At 38.8% G+C, this 17,297-nt stretch overlaps 1 protein-coding gene across 3 annotated transcripts in view; it reads left to right on the forward strand.

Moving 5' to 3' along the window:
- The window catches only part of LOC117291674 (low-density lipoprotein receptor-related protein 2-like), a 137,700-nt gene that overhangs the window by 94,395 nt on the left and 26,008 nt on the right, over nucleotides 1-17,297 (forward strand). For all 3 annotated transcript variants that reach the window (XM_033773520.1, XM_033773521.1, XM_033773522.1), the window contains 10 exons: nucleotides 5,771-5,899; nucleotides 6,820-6,948; nucleotides 7,520-7,636; nucleotides 8,118-8,240; nucleotides 9,647-9,772; nucleotides 10,375-10,497; nucleotides 11,405-11,536; nucleotides 12,138-12,269; nucleotides 13,327-13,446; nucleotides 15,675-15,791. In XM_033773520.1, the coding sequence (XP_033629411.1) occupies nucleotides 5,771-5,899; nucleotides 6,820-6,948; nucleotides 7,520-7,636; nucleotides 8,118-8,240; nucleotides 9,647-9,772; nucleotides 10,375-10,497; nucleotides 11,405-11,536; nucleotides 12,138-12,269; nucleotides 13,327-13,446; nucleotides 15,675-15,791 (1,248 nt within the window). The remainder of the gene's footprint in view (nucleotides 1-5,770; nucleotides 5,900-6,819; nucleotides 6,949-7,519; nucleotides 7,637-8,117; nucleotides 8,241-9,646; nucleotides 9,773-10,374; nucleotides 10,498-11,404; nucleotides 11,537-12,137; nucleotides 12,270-13,326; nucleotides 13,447-15,674; nucleotides 15,792-17,297) is intronic.

Consider the following 17,297-nt stretch of genomic DNA (forward strand, 5'->3'; position numbering starts at 1 on the left):
GCTACGGCTAGATCGCGCGCGTCTGCCTATTCTTCAACACTGGTAGACTCGCTGATCTAGACGTAGCTGTAGCCGAAGTCGTCGTTTCGGACACGGCCTTAGTTATTTGTAAAAAAAAATTATGTACCAAAAGTGTCTAAAGGCTTTAAAAAGGAGGTCTCGCCCTGCATCAAAGATTTTGAGGGCAGTTCCAAATGATTTGCCAAAGTTCATACATGTAACCAAGAGAGGTATGCAGTGACATCACAAGAAAAACACTTTTTGAGTAGAACAGTTCGTTTTGAATAGGAACCAGTGGGGAAAAGTTCATTTCATGCTCCTTTGCTGCGCGCATACGCATGAAAAACGGTTTCACCCTAATGACTGACAATAACACAAAGTACAATACTATTCATTGTTTTGTTTCATCAGGTTTAGTAAAGCATTGGAATGTGTCGGTGGTAGGCCGATTAAGTCCAGCGGTAGGCTAGGCCTCTATTGTTATACATGTACGTCAATCATTTTATTAAAAATACATTTTTGTTTGATAACCTAGCCCCTGGGGCCCAAGTTCAGAGAGTTAATAAAGCATTAAGTATTGCTTAACAAATTTCTGGTTAGCAGAAGTGATCATGATTGTACAATAATGACATGGTATTTTGGCAGGTAACCTTTTTCTGGTAAGCATCATTTTGTTATGCTAAGCTGCTTTTTGTGCTTCAGTAGCTCTAAGAAATTCAGCCCAGATTGGACCTGTTGTGGTCCTTTCTCTATAGTTGGACTCCCCGCAGACTGTCACCCTCTGCAGCATAGTTGTTAATCCTTCATGAATAATGGAACACAACTTCAATTCACATGATGCAGATTTGTTAAGTGTCTGCTCCATGTCACTGGAGTCTTTGTGTCCAGCAGGGTCAACCATAAACAGAGTTTACCCTCACCAAATCATGACCTGTTTTGTGTATTGTCAATTGGCCATGAGTTTAAAGGAACTGGACACTATTGGTAATTACTCAGAATATATAACACGCCAGGTATTTTTACTGCAAGGTGAGTGGGACGAAGTTTGAATTATCAGACCTAATCCTTAGCACCGTGTAAAGGTTTACAAGGTGCTTTGGCGCCATACATGTATGCTGCCAATCCAGCCAGGAACACCGGGGCGAACCCCATCTGTTTTCGATAAGTACACTGGGTTCTTTTACATGCGTTTACACAACACAAGGGAGCAATCCCATTCGAACCTACACTCTGCTGATCAGAAACACCAGAGTTTGAATTCGGTGCTGTTAACCGCTTTCCCACGACACTTCCACATCATTTTTAGCATAAAATCATGCTGCATTTAAAGGCACTAGACAATATTGGTTATTACTTTAAATAATTGTTTAGCATGCAAAAACTTACTTGGTATCGAGCAATGGAGAGCTGTTGATAGTATAAAATATTGTGAGAAACCGCTCCCTCTGAAGTCGAGGTCTCGAATTCAAGACATCTGAATGCACTTAACTTGTGCTTCAAGGGTGTCTTTTCTTCCAATATCCTTTAACAACTTCGACGACCAATTGAGCCAAAATTTTCACAGGTTTGTTATTGTGTGCATTTGTTGAGATACACCAAGAGAGAAGACTGTTCTATGATAATTACCAAAAGTGTCCTGCCGTCGATTTCACCAAACTCTTCCTAACTTAGGATTCATCTTAAGACTTAGGACGGGTTCAGTTCCGTATCCAAATACGTAGGACGCATTGAACCCATCCTACATGTAAGTTAGGACGGGTTATTTGTCCTTACTCGAGTTAGGATTAATCCTAGCGTTTCGTGAAATCGGCTGCAGTACCGTTAAGGTTTCATTTACCCGTGGTTTATTGTACAGTAAAAGAAGATACTACATTGTTAACCCATCGTAATAGTAGAACGTAACAGTAGAAAGGGATGTTGTGAGTAACAATTGTAATCTAAGGGGCTTGTTGTGTTAATGATACGCCATTGTGCATACACTGCACTCTTTGAATTTAGTGACTAACTGCTACAGTCAAAATCAAAATTTATTCAAAGAAAAAGGATACCAAATTATTGTCCAGCAAACCGGAAAAACAGCCACAAAGTTCATTGGGCACATCAGCCCAAATAATAGTCAACTAGTTTTGTTATTACAGGTTCGGATAACCTACCTATTCGAAGATGAATTGTTGTTGGTGTGTATGGAAATTCACAACTCTAGCCATCACCGTGAAATAAACACTATGAACACTTTCAGTTCATTAGGTTCCAATTTCATTGCAGTGGTTGGTTTCTTGTAGATTCTCTTCATCACATTTCTGAGAAAGTACCGACAGGATTTGCGGGAACACGTGGTTTCTTAAAAACCAGAGGTCAAATTGAGGTGAATTTTCTGGTGGGGATCAAAGGGTGCTTCATTTCTTTGTTTAGGGGAGAACTTCTCTCCAATTAAAGCTGTAGTTTTCTTTTGCATATTGCCTAAGCATAAGCATGCTTTTTAAAGTGCTTCTGATATGACATTTTTTTTTATAAATCTTGACGGAGGTTAATCAATGTAAAATCAAAAATGTATTTTTGAACATGGAGTTTTACTTAGTGGTTGTAACAAGTAAACTTTCATGGTCTTAACATTTAATATCGAAGGTACCAAGTTCTATTTTATTACTATTCAAAAAAAAATTTCGGGGGAGGGGGGGGTGGTACAAACATCAACGGGGGTGTTTGGTAAACAGCACAGCCTTGAACTTCAAAAAAAAAGTGTGTTCATTTCAGAAACTTTCTGTATTTAAAGTGGCTCAGTACAAAGGTGCTGCCTTTCCTTTTTTTTTTTTTTTTTTTTTTTTTGAAAAATTAATCATAAACTTTAACTCATGTTGCACAATATTGTTGACAAGATTGTGACATTATAGAAATTTGTACCAGTTACACCCTGGCATCCGGGATTCAAGTATTTTTTGTTGACTTTGTCTGAAAGAGTTATTGTTCTCTTGTGTGTCCATTTTTTTTTTATCGGCTTTATTGCCAAAGTATTCCTTGTTGAAAATAAGGTCAGCTTTTTAGGGGGCTATAAAGAAACCATTGGACTTTGGTAACAATCCCGTTTGGGCCCATTTTCATATGGACCTGCAATTTTCATATGGGCGCATTTTTCATATTGCCCTCTTTTCAAAAAACAAATTTAAGTCGGCCTGTTTCTTAGATAGAAAACTCTCCACCTTTAGAAGAGGTTCTTTCATTATTTAATCACCTCAACTCAAATGTTAAATTGTCACTTGCCAAAATATGATGTGCAGACACCGGAACTTCTACAATGCAAGACTTATGTTTTTGAATTGCAATTTGAATTATACATTGTGTTTTTGTGAGCAAATACAAAGTCAAGTCAAGTCAGCCTGATTTTTAAGATAGAAAACCCTTCACCTTCATCAAGAGGCCCTTATTTTGACCTCCAAGTTTGCTCAAATTAAAAATCTAAAAGCTGATCTTCATTCTGGTACTGACTCTCAAACTGATTTTTAACCTGGCGCTAAACCTGACCCTAACTTTTACCTTCACTCTACTTGAATTATGTGCTGTAGGACCCTGATTCTGTGGAAGTGTCGTGGCCGAGCGGTTAAGAGCACTGAATTCAAACTCTGGTGTTTCTGATCAACAGAGTGTAGGTTCGGATCCCACGGGGCTGTGACACTTGTCCTTAAGCAAGACACTTAACCATTGCTTTGTCCTTCGGATGGGACATACAGCCGTTGGTCCCATGTGTTGTGTAACGCATGTAAAAGAACCCAGAGTACTTATCGAAAAGAGAAGGGGTTCGCCCCGATGTTCCTGGCTGTGGCTGCTAAATGTGCAGTAGCACCTTGTAAACCCTTATAAGGTGCTACATGATTGGGTCTCAGAATTCATCACTTCAATAACCTATCTTTCTGAAAGTTTGTATTTATAAACTAAGCGCCAAGTTGATACGTCAGTTTTATAAGACTTCAATATTATTATTATTATTATTATTAAGTTGTAACCTTAAGATTTGAACTTCTTGTTTTGGACCAGGAGAGTTGTCAAATTGGGGTCATGTTTTTAAATAAATTGTCAAGTGTGCCATAAGCTACAAATGGCACAGCAATTTTTAACAGATATTCGGTTCCGGAAATGGATTCCCCACTGCCACTGCAAACTCAGTCTTATGCTAAAACTGACTTGTCCTTGTCGTCTTCACTACACAGGAATCGTCAGTCCTAGATGATACTGTGCTTGGCGTGTTTGAGGGTCATTTGTTTTCATTACGGGAAACCTAATGTAAAAAGCATTCTTGTTCACTGTGCGTACAGTGTATGGGCTTCAAAGCATTGCATGGTGAGGTATCCATGTTAATTCAGTTTGCTGCGTTGCTGCGGTAACACCATGTGTTTATATCTTAGCTGTGTACATTCATTTTATTCTACCGAGACGGGGTAGTTTTTTTCAATTGGGTAGACTATACTTAGCTCTGAAGAGAACTGTCCTGCTTATTACCTACTACATAGGCTGGAGGTAGAAAATAGTTCTGGAGGGGGGGGAGGGACTTCTTGTAATTAACTTAACAACTGCTGCGGAGTGAGCTTGTTTGGTCTTTACACTTTGTACTGTATGCTATACTTCAAATGTAGTTTTGTAGATTTTCTTTCTGTATTTTGAGTAATTTGTGGTTCAACAGTCCTGTTTTTTATCTCTTGACTCTCCAAAAGCGCTTTGAGACTTCACTGTATTTTTCAGCCATATAAAAACTGTCCACTATTATTATTTTTGTTGGTGTGAAATATATATTAACCAAATTTGAGTCAAACAATTGTTGCTACTCTTAAACTCACAAACACACGTACCCCGCACCCCACATGCCCCTTTCTATTACCATTTGTGAGGTCTTTATAGATAAAATTTCATAAAGAAATTGTGCCACTTTTATTCAAAATAATTAGAGATAATGTACATTTATATACAGGTACATACTCTATGTGTAATGTGTTTGTTACTTTCTTCAAGGGACCTACATGTACATGTAGATGGCTGGTGTTGTTTTGTGTTCTTTTTCCGTATAATGCCCGTGTATCTGTCTGTGGTTCACTTTTTAACTCTGTATTTATTAGGCCCACTTTGTGGTAAGGTCTATCCCATTTTTAACGATGTAACTTTTAATTGGTGACTGTATTTTTTTGGTGAGCAATAAGGCTAAGAAATTTCCCATGCAGGGACAATAAAATTGTATTGTATTGTATTGTAGATCCATAACTGGGGGCCTGGGCCTTTTTTATAAAAACTACTGCAGTGAAACGGATCAATCAACATTGAAGCCAAGGATAGTGTTTTTGTTGTTGTTTTTTTCTCCTTTTTTTTTGGGGGGGGGGGGTTGCAAATATAGGTTGAACTTGTTTTTCTTATTTTAGACAAAAAAAAAGAAAAAAGAATCTATTTTAACACATTTTGTTTTCGCAGAAAAACAAATTTGCAACTTTTACAGTGTTTTACAGCGTGGTCCTGGTACAGCGCAGAGCTGTGTCCAGGGTACTTTTTAGCGGCCCTGTTAATAAGTGACCAATACTGCGTGAATGTCTTCCACAACCTCTTTCACCCTGTTGGTTTTACAACACAGTCGCAGTAAGTTGACAGGGAGGTTAATTTGTCTAATTCTACTGAAAAGTCCCTGTACTTTAACCCCCTCCCCCCCCCAAAAAAAAAAATGTCCAATGAAAACACGGCTAAAGTCTTTTGCATAGAAAGTAATGTAATTATTTCTTGTTGTCGTTGCTCACCCCAGGTACAGCCAGTTCTTGCTCGATATTCAATGGAGGATGTAGTCATACTTGCCATCCAGGGATGAACGGAGGCGTCGACTGCCTGTGCCCTTTTGATTTAGTCATCGCAAATAACGGACGAGTCTGTGTTCGTAAGTATGAAGTCACTTTACAAAGGTTTTTTAATGATGGCAGGCAGGGCTTGATACTTCACGAAGGCAATTGCTACATTATATATGATGACCCCTGGTCAGTGCCTTGGTGTCCTTAAAATGTTACCGTAGAATTTCTTTATAGGGTGCCCCACACCAAGGAGAAAACGCTCGGTTGCCTTTGCCCTTTCAAAAACGAAGCATACAGGCCTGTGATGGTTTTTCATAAGAGCTGATAATTTCAGGGAGAGGGGGGGGGGATGTATTCTAGCTTATAGTTATAGAGAGAAAATCAAATTAATAAACTTGTTCCCAGGAGTTGGTTTGCTAGACGTTGCAAGGTTCGATCAAGGTTTATCTTTTGGCAGCTTTCAGGGAGCCAGTCTAATTGGGTAATCGAGAAGAAACTGATCATATTTTTATGTCTATATAATGTCTTTTGGACAAAAGACACTGGCAGGAGATGCATCTTGTGTTGCTGAACGTTCCCATGTGTGGAAGTGCATGAAGGCCACGGGCATCACTTGCCCCCGGTCTTGATCTTGGTGCCTTTTCAAAAGTGTCTCAAAGACTTTCAGATTTGACAATGGAAGTGCACTCTGCAAAATGGAAATGGCTCGGCCCTCGCAATGAGGTGCACTGGATTCTTTTAACATCCATTACACAACACACAGGACCTTCGGCTTTATGTCCCATCCAAAGGATGCAGCACTAATGGTACATGTATCTTGCTTTTTGAAAAGGACAAAAAGTGTCTTGAACAGAAATAGAACCCATACTCTGCTGAATAGAAACACAGGGAGCTTTATTAGTCTGGTGCTCTTATCCGCTCGGCCGATCGACACGCCACACCATAACTTTTTCCCTGTTCATGTTTCAATGGTCATCTCACAGGCCTGATTGTTGATTCTTTATTTCAGCTCCAACCGCAAGCTGTGGTGTTGATGAGTTTACCTGTGCTAATGGCAATAAATGTATTCCAGTGAGTTGGGAATGTGATATTGACGATGACTGTGGGGATAACTCCGATGAAGGGACCAACTATTGCTGTGAGTTAAGCCATTATTATTGTTATTATTTATTGGACCTCAACAGTAAAAGTACAGAAAATACAAAGCAAGGCAATGATGAAGGGGGGGACCCCAGAAACGACAAAGCTACACACATGTATAAAACATTAGAAAAAAAGAAGACAAATAAATGAAAAATGAAAAAATAAATAAATGAATAAATAAATAAATCAATTAGTCAATCAATCAATCAATCAATCAATCAATCAATCAATCAATCAATCAATCAATCAATCAATCAATCAATCAATCAATCAATCAATCAATCAATCAATAAAAATAAATAAACAAACAAACAAACGAACAAAATAAAATCAATAAATAACAAAACAGAATAGTAAATAAATAAGTAAAACAAATGTATTAAAACAAAAACAAAAATAATAACAATAATAATAATAGATGTGGTTTATATGATTTTTTTCACTGGAAATCAACTCTCACTCTTAAGTGATTCACACATGATTGTACCCGCAAGTTTACAATTTATTTTTTTGTTCTTTAAAATAACATTGTAGTAATGGTATTTTCCTCTTGCCTTTTTGTACAGTTGATCACACGTGTGAATCTACAGAGTTTATGTGCACCAATGGCCGCTGTGTTCCATCAAGCTTCATTTGTGACTACGATAATGACTGCAGGGATAACTCTGATGAAGTTAACTGTGGTAAGGTCTCGACTCTACTCTTTCTCTGTGACTGAGAAGTCGATTCAAATTTGACAAATAGAACATAATGAGTCATTACATTTTTTTTTTAAAGGAACGAGTTGATCTATAAAAAAACGTTTGTAACCATTTGTTATGAAATGCATATTGTTTGAAAGATGTTGTAAAATTAGAATACAATGATTCACTCAAACATGCCTGGAAATTGCGCGTTTTTCCTTTTACCTCGTCGGATAACACGGTAGGCCATTTTTGGGAATACAAATTTTTGACTTTCAAAAATGGCCATCCGTGTTAGGTGCAATTTCGAGGTAACCTTGTTGGATCACTGTATTTTTGTTTTTAAACATCTTTCTCATCATATGCATTTTATAACGAACGGTTACATACGCTTTTTACAGACCAACTCGTGCGATCCAAGGCAGCGTGTTGCGTAAATAATTTTGTCGTTCCTGTCCCATTTATTTGGCTTTCCTTGCAGAGTTTCCAACATGCCCAGGTGATGATTATACCTGCCCGAATGGCCGATGTATTCCACAAGACTATCTCTGTGATGGATATGATGATTGTCGAGATGGCAACTACACGGACGAGAGGAATTGTCGTAAGTTTAATATAAAAATAATAATAAACTACAGCATGTATAAGGCGCACTGTACTGAAAAAGAGAATCATTGTATGGCGCCGGTCAAGTTTTGTCAAGATGTTGGAAAGCAAGCAAGAACAAGTGTGTTTTGAGTTTCTGCTGGAAGAGAGTGATGTTGTGTGTTTGCCTGAGGTATTCCGGAAGTGAATCCAGAATCTTGGTACTATGTTTGAGTAAGCCCTGTCCCCGTAACTGGCCAGGCGAGTTCAAGGAACATAGAGCGTATTGCTGATAGATCTTAGACCTGGTCTAGTTGTACAGGGTGTCAAGAGATCGTGTGTGTAGGGTGGAGCTGAGCCATGTAGTTCATTGTGTTTGATTGTGATCTTTGTAGCCAGAAAGAAAGTTCTTTAAAGGGTTTGGGTACTTTTTGTAAGACATGAAACACAAACCTCCAAAGATTTAAGTTACACGATTCAAAGTTAATGATGGTAGAAAGCTTCCAGGTCTAGGTACTTTTTGTAGGACACAAAACACAAACTTCCACAGATTTACAATAAACTTACACACTGTAAAGATAATGAGAGTAGAAAGTTTCCATTCAAATATTATTTGCTGAGGTGCTGTAGTTTTTGACAAATGAGTAAAACAATGTCCGAACTTATTTGTGTCAGTGAGATGAAAGTTGAAGTCAATATTTCCCGGGTGGTATTCAAACCAAGGACCTTTTCAATTCTAGAGCAGTGTCTTTTACCAACTACATGTACATTTAGACCACTGAAATTGCATGTGGATTTTTATCCCAGAACTCAGGAAAGTACCGATTATGGGTGCGTTCGTTTAGCTTCCCTGGGTCAACCCCAGAGTGCTCACTCGGGTGAGCCCCTGACAAGAGCTAATCGAGCGAACACACTCGCCCTCTCGTGGTGACGGCATGCACCTCAGGTCACCCCCAAGTGACCCACTCCACAAGCAGGGCACTGGGGGCTGACCCTGGTGTGCCCCGTCAAAGCTATTTGAACGTACCGGGGCAGACCGGGGTCGACCCAGGGAAGCTAAACGAACGCACCCTATACAGAGCTACATGTACTACACAGCGGTGTAAGGGTAAAACCAAAATAAATATTTGTAATCCCCTGTTTCAAATTTAAAGACACTGGACACTATTGGTATTTGTCAAAGACCAGTCTTCTCACTTGGTGTATCTCAACATTGGCATAAAATAATCATCCTGTGGAAATTTGAACTCATTTGGCCGTCATGGTTGCGAGATAAAAGAAAAAAACGACCTTGTCACACGGAATCTGCTTTCAGATGCTTCAGATGAGTAAGGTTTTATGTTAATAATTGTTTTGAGTAATTACCAATAGTGTCCACTGCCTTTAATATCTTGTTGTTTCTAAACCTTGTATTGTACTCGACAGCTGAAATGACCTGCGTACCTCCCTACGTGTCATGCCCCTTCACCAGCATATGCATTCATCCTCATTGGCGTTGTGATGGTGATAATGACTGTGTTGACAATGGTGATGAGAATCCACTGTTCTGTCGTAAGTTGGCTTTCTTCTTTCTAAACTGTGGGGCATTCTGGACCCAAATTTTGTTGATGTTTGGTCGAAGCTCGCTGAACCCAAACAAATGCTCGGGAATGTTCTCTTCTTTGTTTTTTTTTAACATTTTGGTTTCATATGCCTAACTGCAATCTGGAGCGTTCTATTATTATTATTATTATTATTATTATTTTATTTGCCATAACAGTACAACACAAAATAAAAGACAACATACCCCGAGATGGGCAAGGGACAACAAAATCAAATACATACTGTGATCCGTAGATCTGTTGCTCCACATCTGGGGTACACAATAAAATTAATATAGATTGAACATAAGATAGAACACAAAGCAATAATAAAAGCAGATAACTATACAACCAGTATAATAAATATCTAATAAGAATACAAAATAAATAAACTAAAATAACAGATGGTTTTTCTCTATGTTTTTTTTGTGTGAAAGAGACATTGTCATTGTTATTTTTGTTTGCATATCGACGGAAATGTGCACTAATATGGCTTGTGCAATGGGTGAACCCCGTTTAAACTTCAGCGCTTCTAAGTGAAGTATTTTTTGTGCGATGATATTTATGTTACAGAGGAACAGAATTGTCCGACTTCATCATTTCGTTGTGATTCTGGACAGTGTGTATCTGGCTTCTGGCTGTGTGATGGCGGTATCGATTGTCAAGATGGCTCTGATGAAGATGATGTGACGTGCAGTAAGTAACACACAAGTCAGCATTGAAAGTTCAATAATCGATATATCATTATCCGGAGACACATAGGTTTTCTCGGGCAATTTCTGCTAATGGGAAGCCAATTTAACCAGCAAACCATTCTATTTCACGCGAAACTTTGTTTTGGGCCTGGGCAATTGTAATGGCGGGTCATTCAATTTAACAAACTCAACGCCCGACTAAACATTCAACAAAACCAGCATTCAAGTTCGCAGGTGCTTTTTCAGTCCAACCAGGTCTCATATTTGAAAACATAGCACTGCTTATCCTGAGCTTTGAGAAAACTAAGTTTTTGTAATAAATTATTATTATTATTATTTTTTTTTTTTAATGTTTCTGTTTGAATGTTTTCAGTGCACACAGGGAAAACAATTTTCACTTTTAACTTGTAAACTGTGATGAAATAAATTGAATTGAATTGAATTGAATTGCAATGCCCCTGTTATAAAGCTCTGTATAGAAACCAAGTATTATCAGAAATATCTCATTTTTGGGGGTTTTCCCCTTACACCGATGTGTGGTAGCACTGTATACACATCGTTGCAAGGGTAAAGCTCAAATTAATATTCTTTATTCCTGATGCAAGTTGAACATCTATTATAGCGTTGTGGTACCCGCTGCTACAGGATTTGAACTGCCTCTAGCTACTGGGCAATCTCGGCAGTCTAGTTGGTACGACACTGCTCTAGAATTGCAAGGGTCGTGGGTCGGAATCCAACCCGAGAAATATGCCGGTGATTTGTTTTCACAGTAAACAGTGCTTACTCTTATTTGGATAAGGGTGAAACCAAATTTAATATTCTTCATCCCCAAAACGAATTTAACATCTTTTATAAAAATATCGTGTTCACTTTCTGAAGCATTTTTCTCACTCTCTTCCATCTTACAGCCCACCCTGACTTTACCTGCACCACAAATTACTTCAAGTGTGATAACAACAGGTGCATCCCCGACAGTTGGGTCTGTGATTCTGATAATGACTGTGGTGACGACTCTGATGAAGACGGACGTCACAACTGTGGTATGTTGTTCAGATTAGGGATGTGATTTCTCTGGTGTTTCTGATCAGCAGAGTGTGGGTTCGAATCCCCAGCCATTACACTTGTGTCTTTAAGCAAGACACTTAACCATTGCTTCGTCTTTCGGATGGGACGTACTAAAGCCGTTGGTCCCATGTGTTGTGTAACGCATGTAATAGAACCCAGTGCACTTATCCAAAAAAGAAGGGGTTCGCCCCTTCCTGGCTGTGGCTGTGCCACACTTGTAAACCCTTATAAGGTGCTACATAATTGGGTCTCAGAATTAATCTCTTCAATAACCTATCTTTCTGAAATATTGTATATACTCAGCGCCTTGAGTACCTTGTTTGGTAGATACGCTGTAAGACTTCGATATTATTATAATTATTATCATTATTGTAGGGCATGTAGGAGGACTATAGATAGCTCAGTTGTCACGTTTATCCAGAGGTCAATGGTTCGAGTCCCACTCCAGTTAACTTGTCTTTGTTCAACCCTAGACCATTAAAAATTTACCCAGTCAGTTTCCGTTCAGGTGGTGTATAATGATTTGATGAATGTAAAAAATAAAATAATGATGTGTTGGTTTTGCTTTGCTTTCAGACACTCATGAATGCGCGGAGGAATTCTTCACCTGTGCCCAGAATCGTCCTGGCCGCAACCGATGTATCCCGATGAATTGGGTGTGTGACGGGGACAGCGACTGCGAGCACGCTGATGATGAACACAATTGTAGTAAGTATTGTTGTATTGGCGGTAAAGGGGTGAGACGAGTCCTGCACACGGAAGAAATGACACGTTGTTCTTTCAGCTTTGGGAGCAGGATTCAGACTTACGGCTTGCGAGCTGGCCACTCATGCCATCATGCCTGACTGGTTTATTGTTAATTGATTACCACATATTACATGTAGGATTTGATAGATGTTAGTTTTTTGCGCTAAAAGTTGCGTGGCTTGGACATGCAGTACGGCAGAATGGTCTTGCAGCAGCAGGGAACCCCACTGTGACACCGTCGCGGGGTCGGAAGACCCAAACTCTGCTGGATTGAAGGACTCGCCAGGTGGAGTGGCCTCTGCGTGGCTGAACCCTATGTACAGCGATGCAAAATCACCCCTGCACCCATTACAACCCAGGAGAGGTGGTAGTTGTTGCGTCAATGGGCAGTAGGCATCAACGATTGACTGATCAAGAGTATAACTTGTTTTTAAAGGCAGTGGACACTATTGGTAATTTCTTAAAATAATTATTAGCATAAAACCTTCATTGGTAACAAGTAACGGGGAGCTGTTGATAGTATAAAACATTGTGAGAAACAGCTCCCTCTGAAGTAACATAGTTTTCGACAAAGAAGTAATTTTCCAAGTTAGAAGACTGGTCTACTTAGACAATTACCAAAAGTGTCCAATGTCTTGACCCTTGAAAACTAGGATCTATTAAACTACCAAGTAGTTTAATGAAACATGTTTGATTTGTGGCTGGTATCATGTACATTTCTGCTAAGCAGAACATTTTTAAGCAACATTTTCTGTTAAAGCAGCTTTAAAATAATTGGGCCCAGATATTTCAAGATAACTGTGGTGTATGGTTTGATTTATAAAACAATAACTAAAAAACTCTTTTTTAACTTTTTACCTGTCGCAATTTTTGACAAAGTTGTGTTTCAATCTGCTTTTATTTTTGTGTACTTAATTTTTATAATTTTTTACCTATTTATTATTGAGAATTTTTAGTTGGGGGATTTTTAGGTTTGATTCTATGTTTTTGACGTTTGGTTTTGTTTTCTCTCCTGCAGCACGAACCCCGTGTGCCGATGGCGAGTTTACATGCGGTAATGGTTTATGCATTGCGTCGGAATGGGAATGCGATCACGACAATGACTGTGGTGATCAGAGTGATGAAGGCGGCCATTGTGGTATGCAACTGACATATGTAATTAACATAATTAATATGTGACCTGTCACCACAAAATTAGCTGAAAGGCGGAATTCAAAAAAAGAAAGCTATCGGTATTTCTGAGTTCTGCAGATCAAGAGCTTTCCGATGGTATATTACACTTGGGGGTAACAATAATCCACCAAGCCGACAGCTTGTGGAAACAAGAGAGTTCTCACTTTACTGAGAAAGATTTGACTTTGACCGGCTGCACTGGGCAGTGTGACTTTCAGCTCATTTTGTTGTGACAGGTCACATATAAGTACAGTAGGCTCAGCCACTGGCATGAGCTGTCTTCAAAACCACTACTTCATTTTGGGCTGAGACACTGTAAACTATTCAAAAAGTGTGCCCTTTAATCTTACCAAGCATGGTATTCTTCTTAATACTTAAGTCTGATTTTCGATTTTGTCTTGTCTTTGAAAAAATCATAAAACTGATTAAACAGCCTTAAAAGTATTATTAAGCGTACACCATGTGTACAACATATGTAGATCAGCCTATTGTACACAGGGACCAAATATGGCTAGATTTGGTGAATTACCCACTAAAAGCGGAACTGAGCTTGCCAATGTCAACAAGTCGGGTCGGTACTCGCTGGTTTCACGAGTGAGTTGTGTTCAACTCAATCTTTCTATGTGATCAACAGTTCATGAGGCGTAAACATATGGTTTAGGGTGTCACTTCCCTGTGAGTTTATCAACCAAAATTTCACAGGTTTCTTGATTGTAATCGAGTTAACAGATGTTCTGACTAAATCCAACAAAGTTTGCAAACTTTCAATCGAATAAAATATCTGCTGAACATTTGATTGTTTGCTTTTTATCCAACTAGCTCAATACTATTTCTGATTACTTGTGTAAGATTATAACAAACTGTGGCTGTTTGTTTTTGCTTAGCACTTATGGCTTTCCATAGTTTTTTCAACCTCAGTTGGCAAAAACTCTGGGCTGTGACATTTGCAAAAGACAGTTCTATACCTCGAGGATTAGAACTCTGTTTTTGACCTTGCTCCCAGGGCTTCATGTACATGTACATACCAAACTAATGGAATCGTATGCCTCATTAAGCACATAAGAATCAGCTCAGTGACTGGTTGTTCCATTTTTTTTAGGGGTAGAGGTTAAAAACAAGTACAAAGTAGACCCATCGAGTGTAAAGGTATTCTGGAGTGGTTTTCTGTTGATTTGAAAACAGCCACACCCCCAAATCTGTGCATGCCATTATTATTTGGTATTTCTGCATGGTAAAGCTTGTGGGTTGTTCCAAATTTTTTAGGGGTAAAGGTTAAAAACCAAGTGAAGAGTAGACCAACCGATTCTAAAGGTGCTCTGGTATGGTGCTCTTTTGCTTTGAAAACAGCCAAAGCCCCAAATCTGTGCGTGTCATTATTATTTGGTATTTCTGCATGGTTAAGCTTGTGGGTTGTTCCATTTTTTTTAGGGGTAGAGGTTAAAAACAAGTACAAAGTAGACCCATCGAGTGTAAAAGTATTCTGGAGTGGTTTTCTGTTGATTTGAAAACAGCCAAACCCCCAAATCTGTGCGTGCCAGTATTATTTGGTATTTCTGCATGGTTAAGCTTGTGTCAATACAAATTAGTCAAAATATCTGTTCACTATGATGGATTTTCATTCATTAAATGCATTGGACACCTTTGATAATTGTCAAAGACCAGTCTTCCCTCTTGGTGTATCCCAACATAAGATAACAAACCTGTGAAAATAAAAATACCCTTTTCCCCCACCCCCCCCCCCCCAAAAAAAAAGATTCAATAAAAAACACCGGATCTTTCGACATGAGGTGTGTTTTGAGATATGTTTGAGTGAGTGAATAATAGTGGATGTTTTTATGTGAAAAGGTAGTTGATTCCAGAGATGAGGTGCTGCAACAGAAAAAGAGATTTCCCCCTGGTACCATGGGATTTGACTTCTTGAAGAAGATGTTTGATACAAAGAAAAAAAAAAAAAAACCCAAAACCCAGATTAAATACACACAAAAAATGGATCTCTCGACAGGAGGTGTGTTTTGAGAGATGTTTTGAAAGAGTGAATAGAAGTAAATGTTTTGATGTGAAGAGGTAGTTGATTCCAGAGATGAGTCGCTGCAACAGAAAAAAAGGTCTGCCCCCGAGGTGCGATGAGATTTAATTTCTTGAAGAAGATATTTGATACAAACCTTATTTTTTAAATCTTCATTCAATTTCCAGACTATCCAGAGTGTACAATTTCTGAGTTTACCTGTAACAATGGCCGATGTATCCGCGCCTCATGGACGTGTGACGGTGATAATGATTGTCGAGACTACTCAGACGAGCAGAATTGTGGTAAGTGTGAGTCGAAACTCACTAAAGACCCCATTCGCACTGCGCAACTTCCTGGGCCCAATTCCGTGGAGCTGTTTTTTTTTTAGCACAAAAACTAGCTAAGCACAACAAAATTATACTTACCAGAAAAGGTTACCGGGTATCACATGCAGCATATGTAACGGTGGCCTGCTTATGCATAGCATGCATGTTTTAAGCAATATTTTCTGCTAAAAAAGCTCTATGAAATTGGGCCCTGGTAATTCCTGTGAAATTTGTTTGGCTTGACTTGCTGAACATTGCAAACTCCAAGAAAGCCATTTTTCTGGAAATAGCCATCCATGGTTGGGAAGAGGGCTGTGAAAGGAAACTTTGGGGCTAGCATCTTGTGTGTGCATTCTTTCCAGGAAAATCGCATTACGTGTGAACAGAACACGGTGTGGCTGTGTGCTTAAAGTTCCACAGGGATTTTTTCGGGGTTTTCTTTCCTGGGAATTATTTTTTTTTTACAGAATTTCAAACGATCTGCCTGCTTCTTTGGGAATCAATTCAATGTTTGTTGTCCATAAAATGGAAATTGTTTTGTGGAACATGCTCATAACAGTAAAAATACTTTTAAAAAGTGACAAAATAACAATTTATGCTTTTGTTAAAACAATATTTTAATTATGAAGCTTAAAATTGCGGGGGTCCCCGCCACGTACTCGTTGCCCCTCGCGGGTTACCCTCGGGGGCTTGGAATTACTTGCGGCTGGTGCTGTAGCTACACGGGTCAATGCACTATTAAACAATTTGTAGTTCAGCAGTCTCACTCAAAACTTTAAAATGCTAGCAACAAATAAGGCATTTCAATTGGATCGTTAGTGCGTGACTTGTACAAGCTTTATTGTGAGTGAAATAAAAAAAGGTTTCTTTCATAAGTGAAATTAAATCACAAACCTAAAGTTTCCGCACGACCTGATGTTATAATAGCTTTGTGATCATTTTCACTTTTAAAACATGAAATTTACGTGAAGTTATGTGGAAACCTTTGAATTGTGTTTTACAATGTACATACCTTGGAGGTTAAACAGAGAATTAACTTTTTCCTTGTACTAATACTTGGTGTGCTGAGTAAAAAGGTCAACTTAAGTTCTCCATTTTTTTCCAAGGTTTTCTGGTGTAATCAGACCTTTTTTGCCAATTGTCAACAAAAGTTTGCAAAATTTGTTCAAGGTTGTCTGGGTTCATTTGTGCAATCAATCAATGGTAAAATTGACAAGGCAACAGAGTTGCTCATATAGCGCCGTATGCTTTTGAAAAAAGGTGAGATTTTAGCAAAGTTTTGAAATTGCTGATGAATTAGATTGCCTGATGTTCTGAGGAGGATGATTCCACATCCTCGGTGCTTCGATAGAAAAGGCTGGATCCCCCCCCCCCTCCAACTGTGTTTTGTACGTTGAATGTGAAAAAAAAGTGAAGTTTGGGAACAAGAACACAGATTTCTGACAGGTTCTTTGATGGACAATGTAGGTCGGTGAGATATGA

Source organism: Asterias rubens, chromosome 6, assembly GCF_902459465.1.
Source record: "Asterias rubens chromosome 6, eAstRub1.3, whole genome shotgun sequence".
NCBI classification, from domain to species: domain Eukaryota; kingdom Metazoa; phylum Echinodermata; class Asteroidea; order Forcipulatida; family Asteriidae; genus Asterias; species Asterias rubens.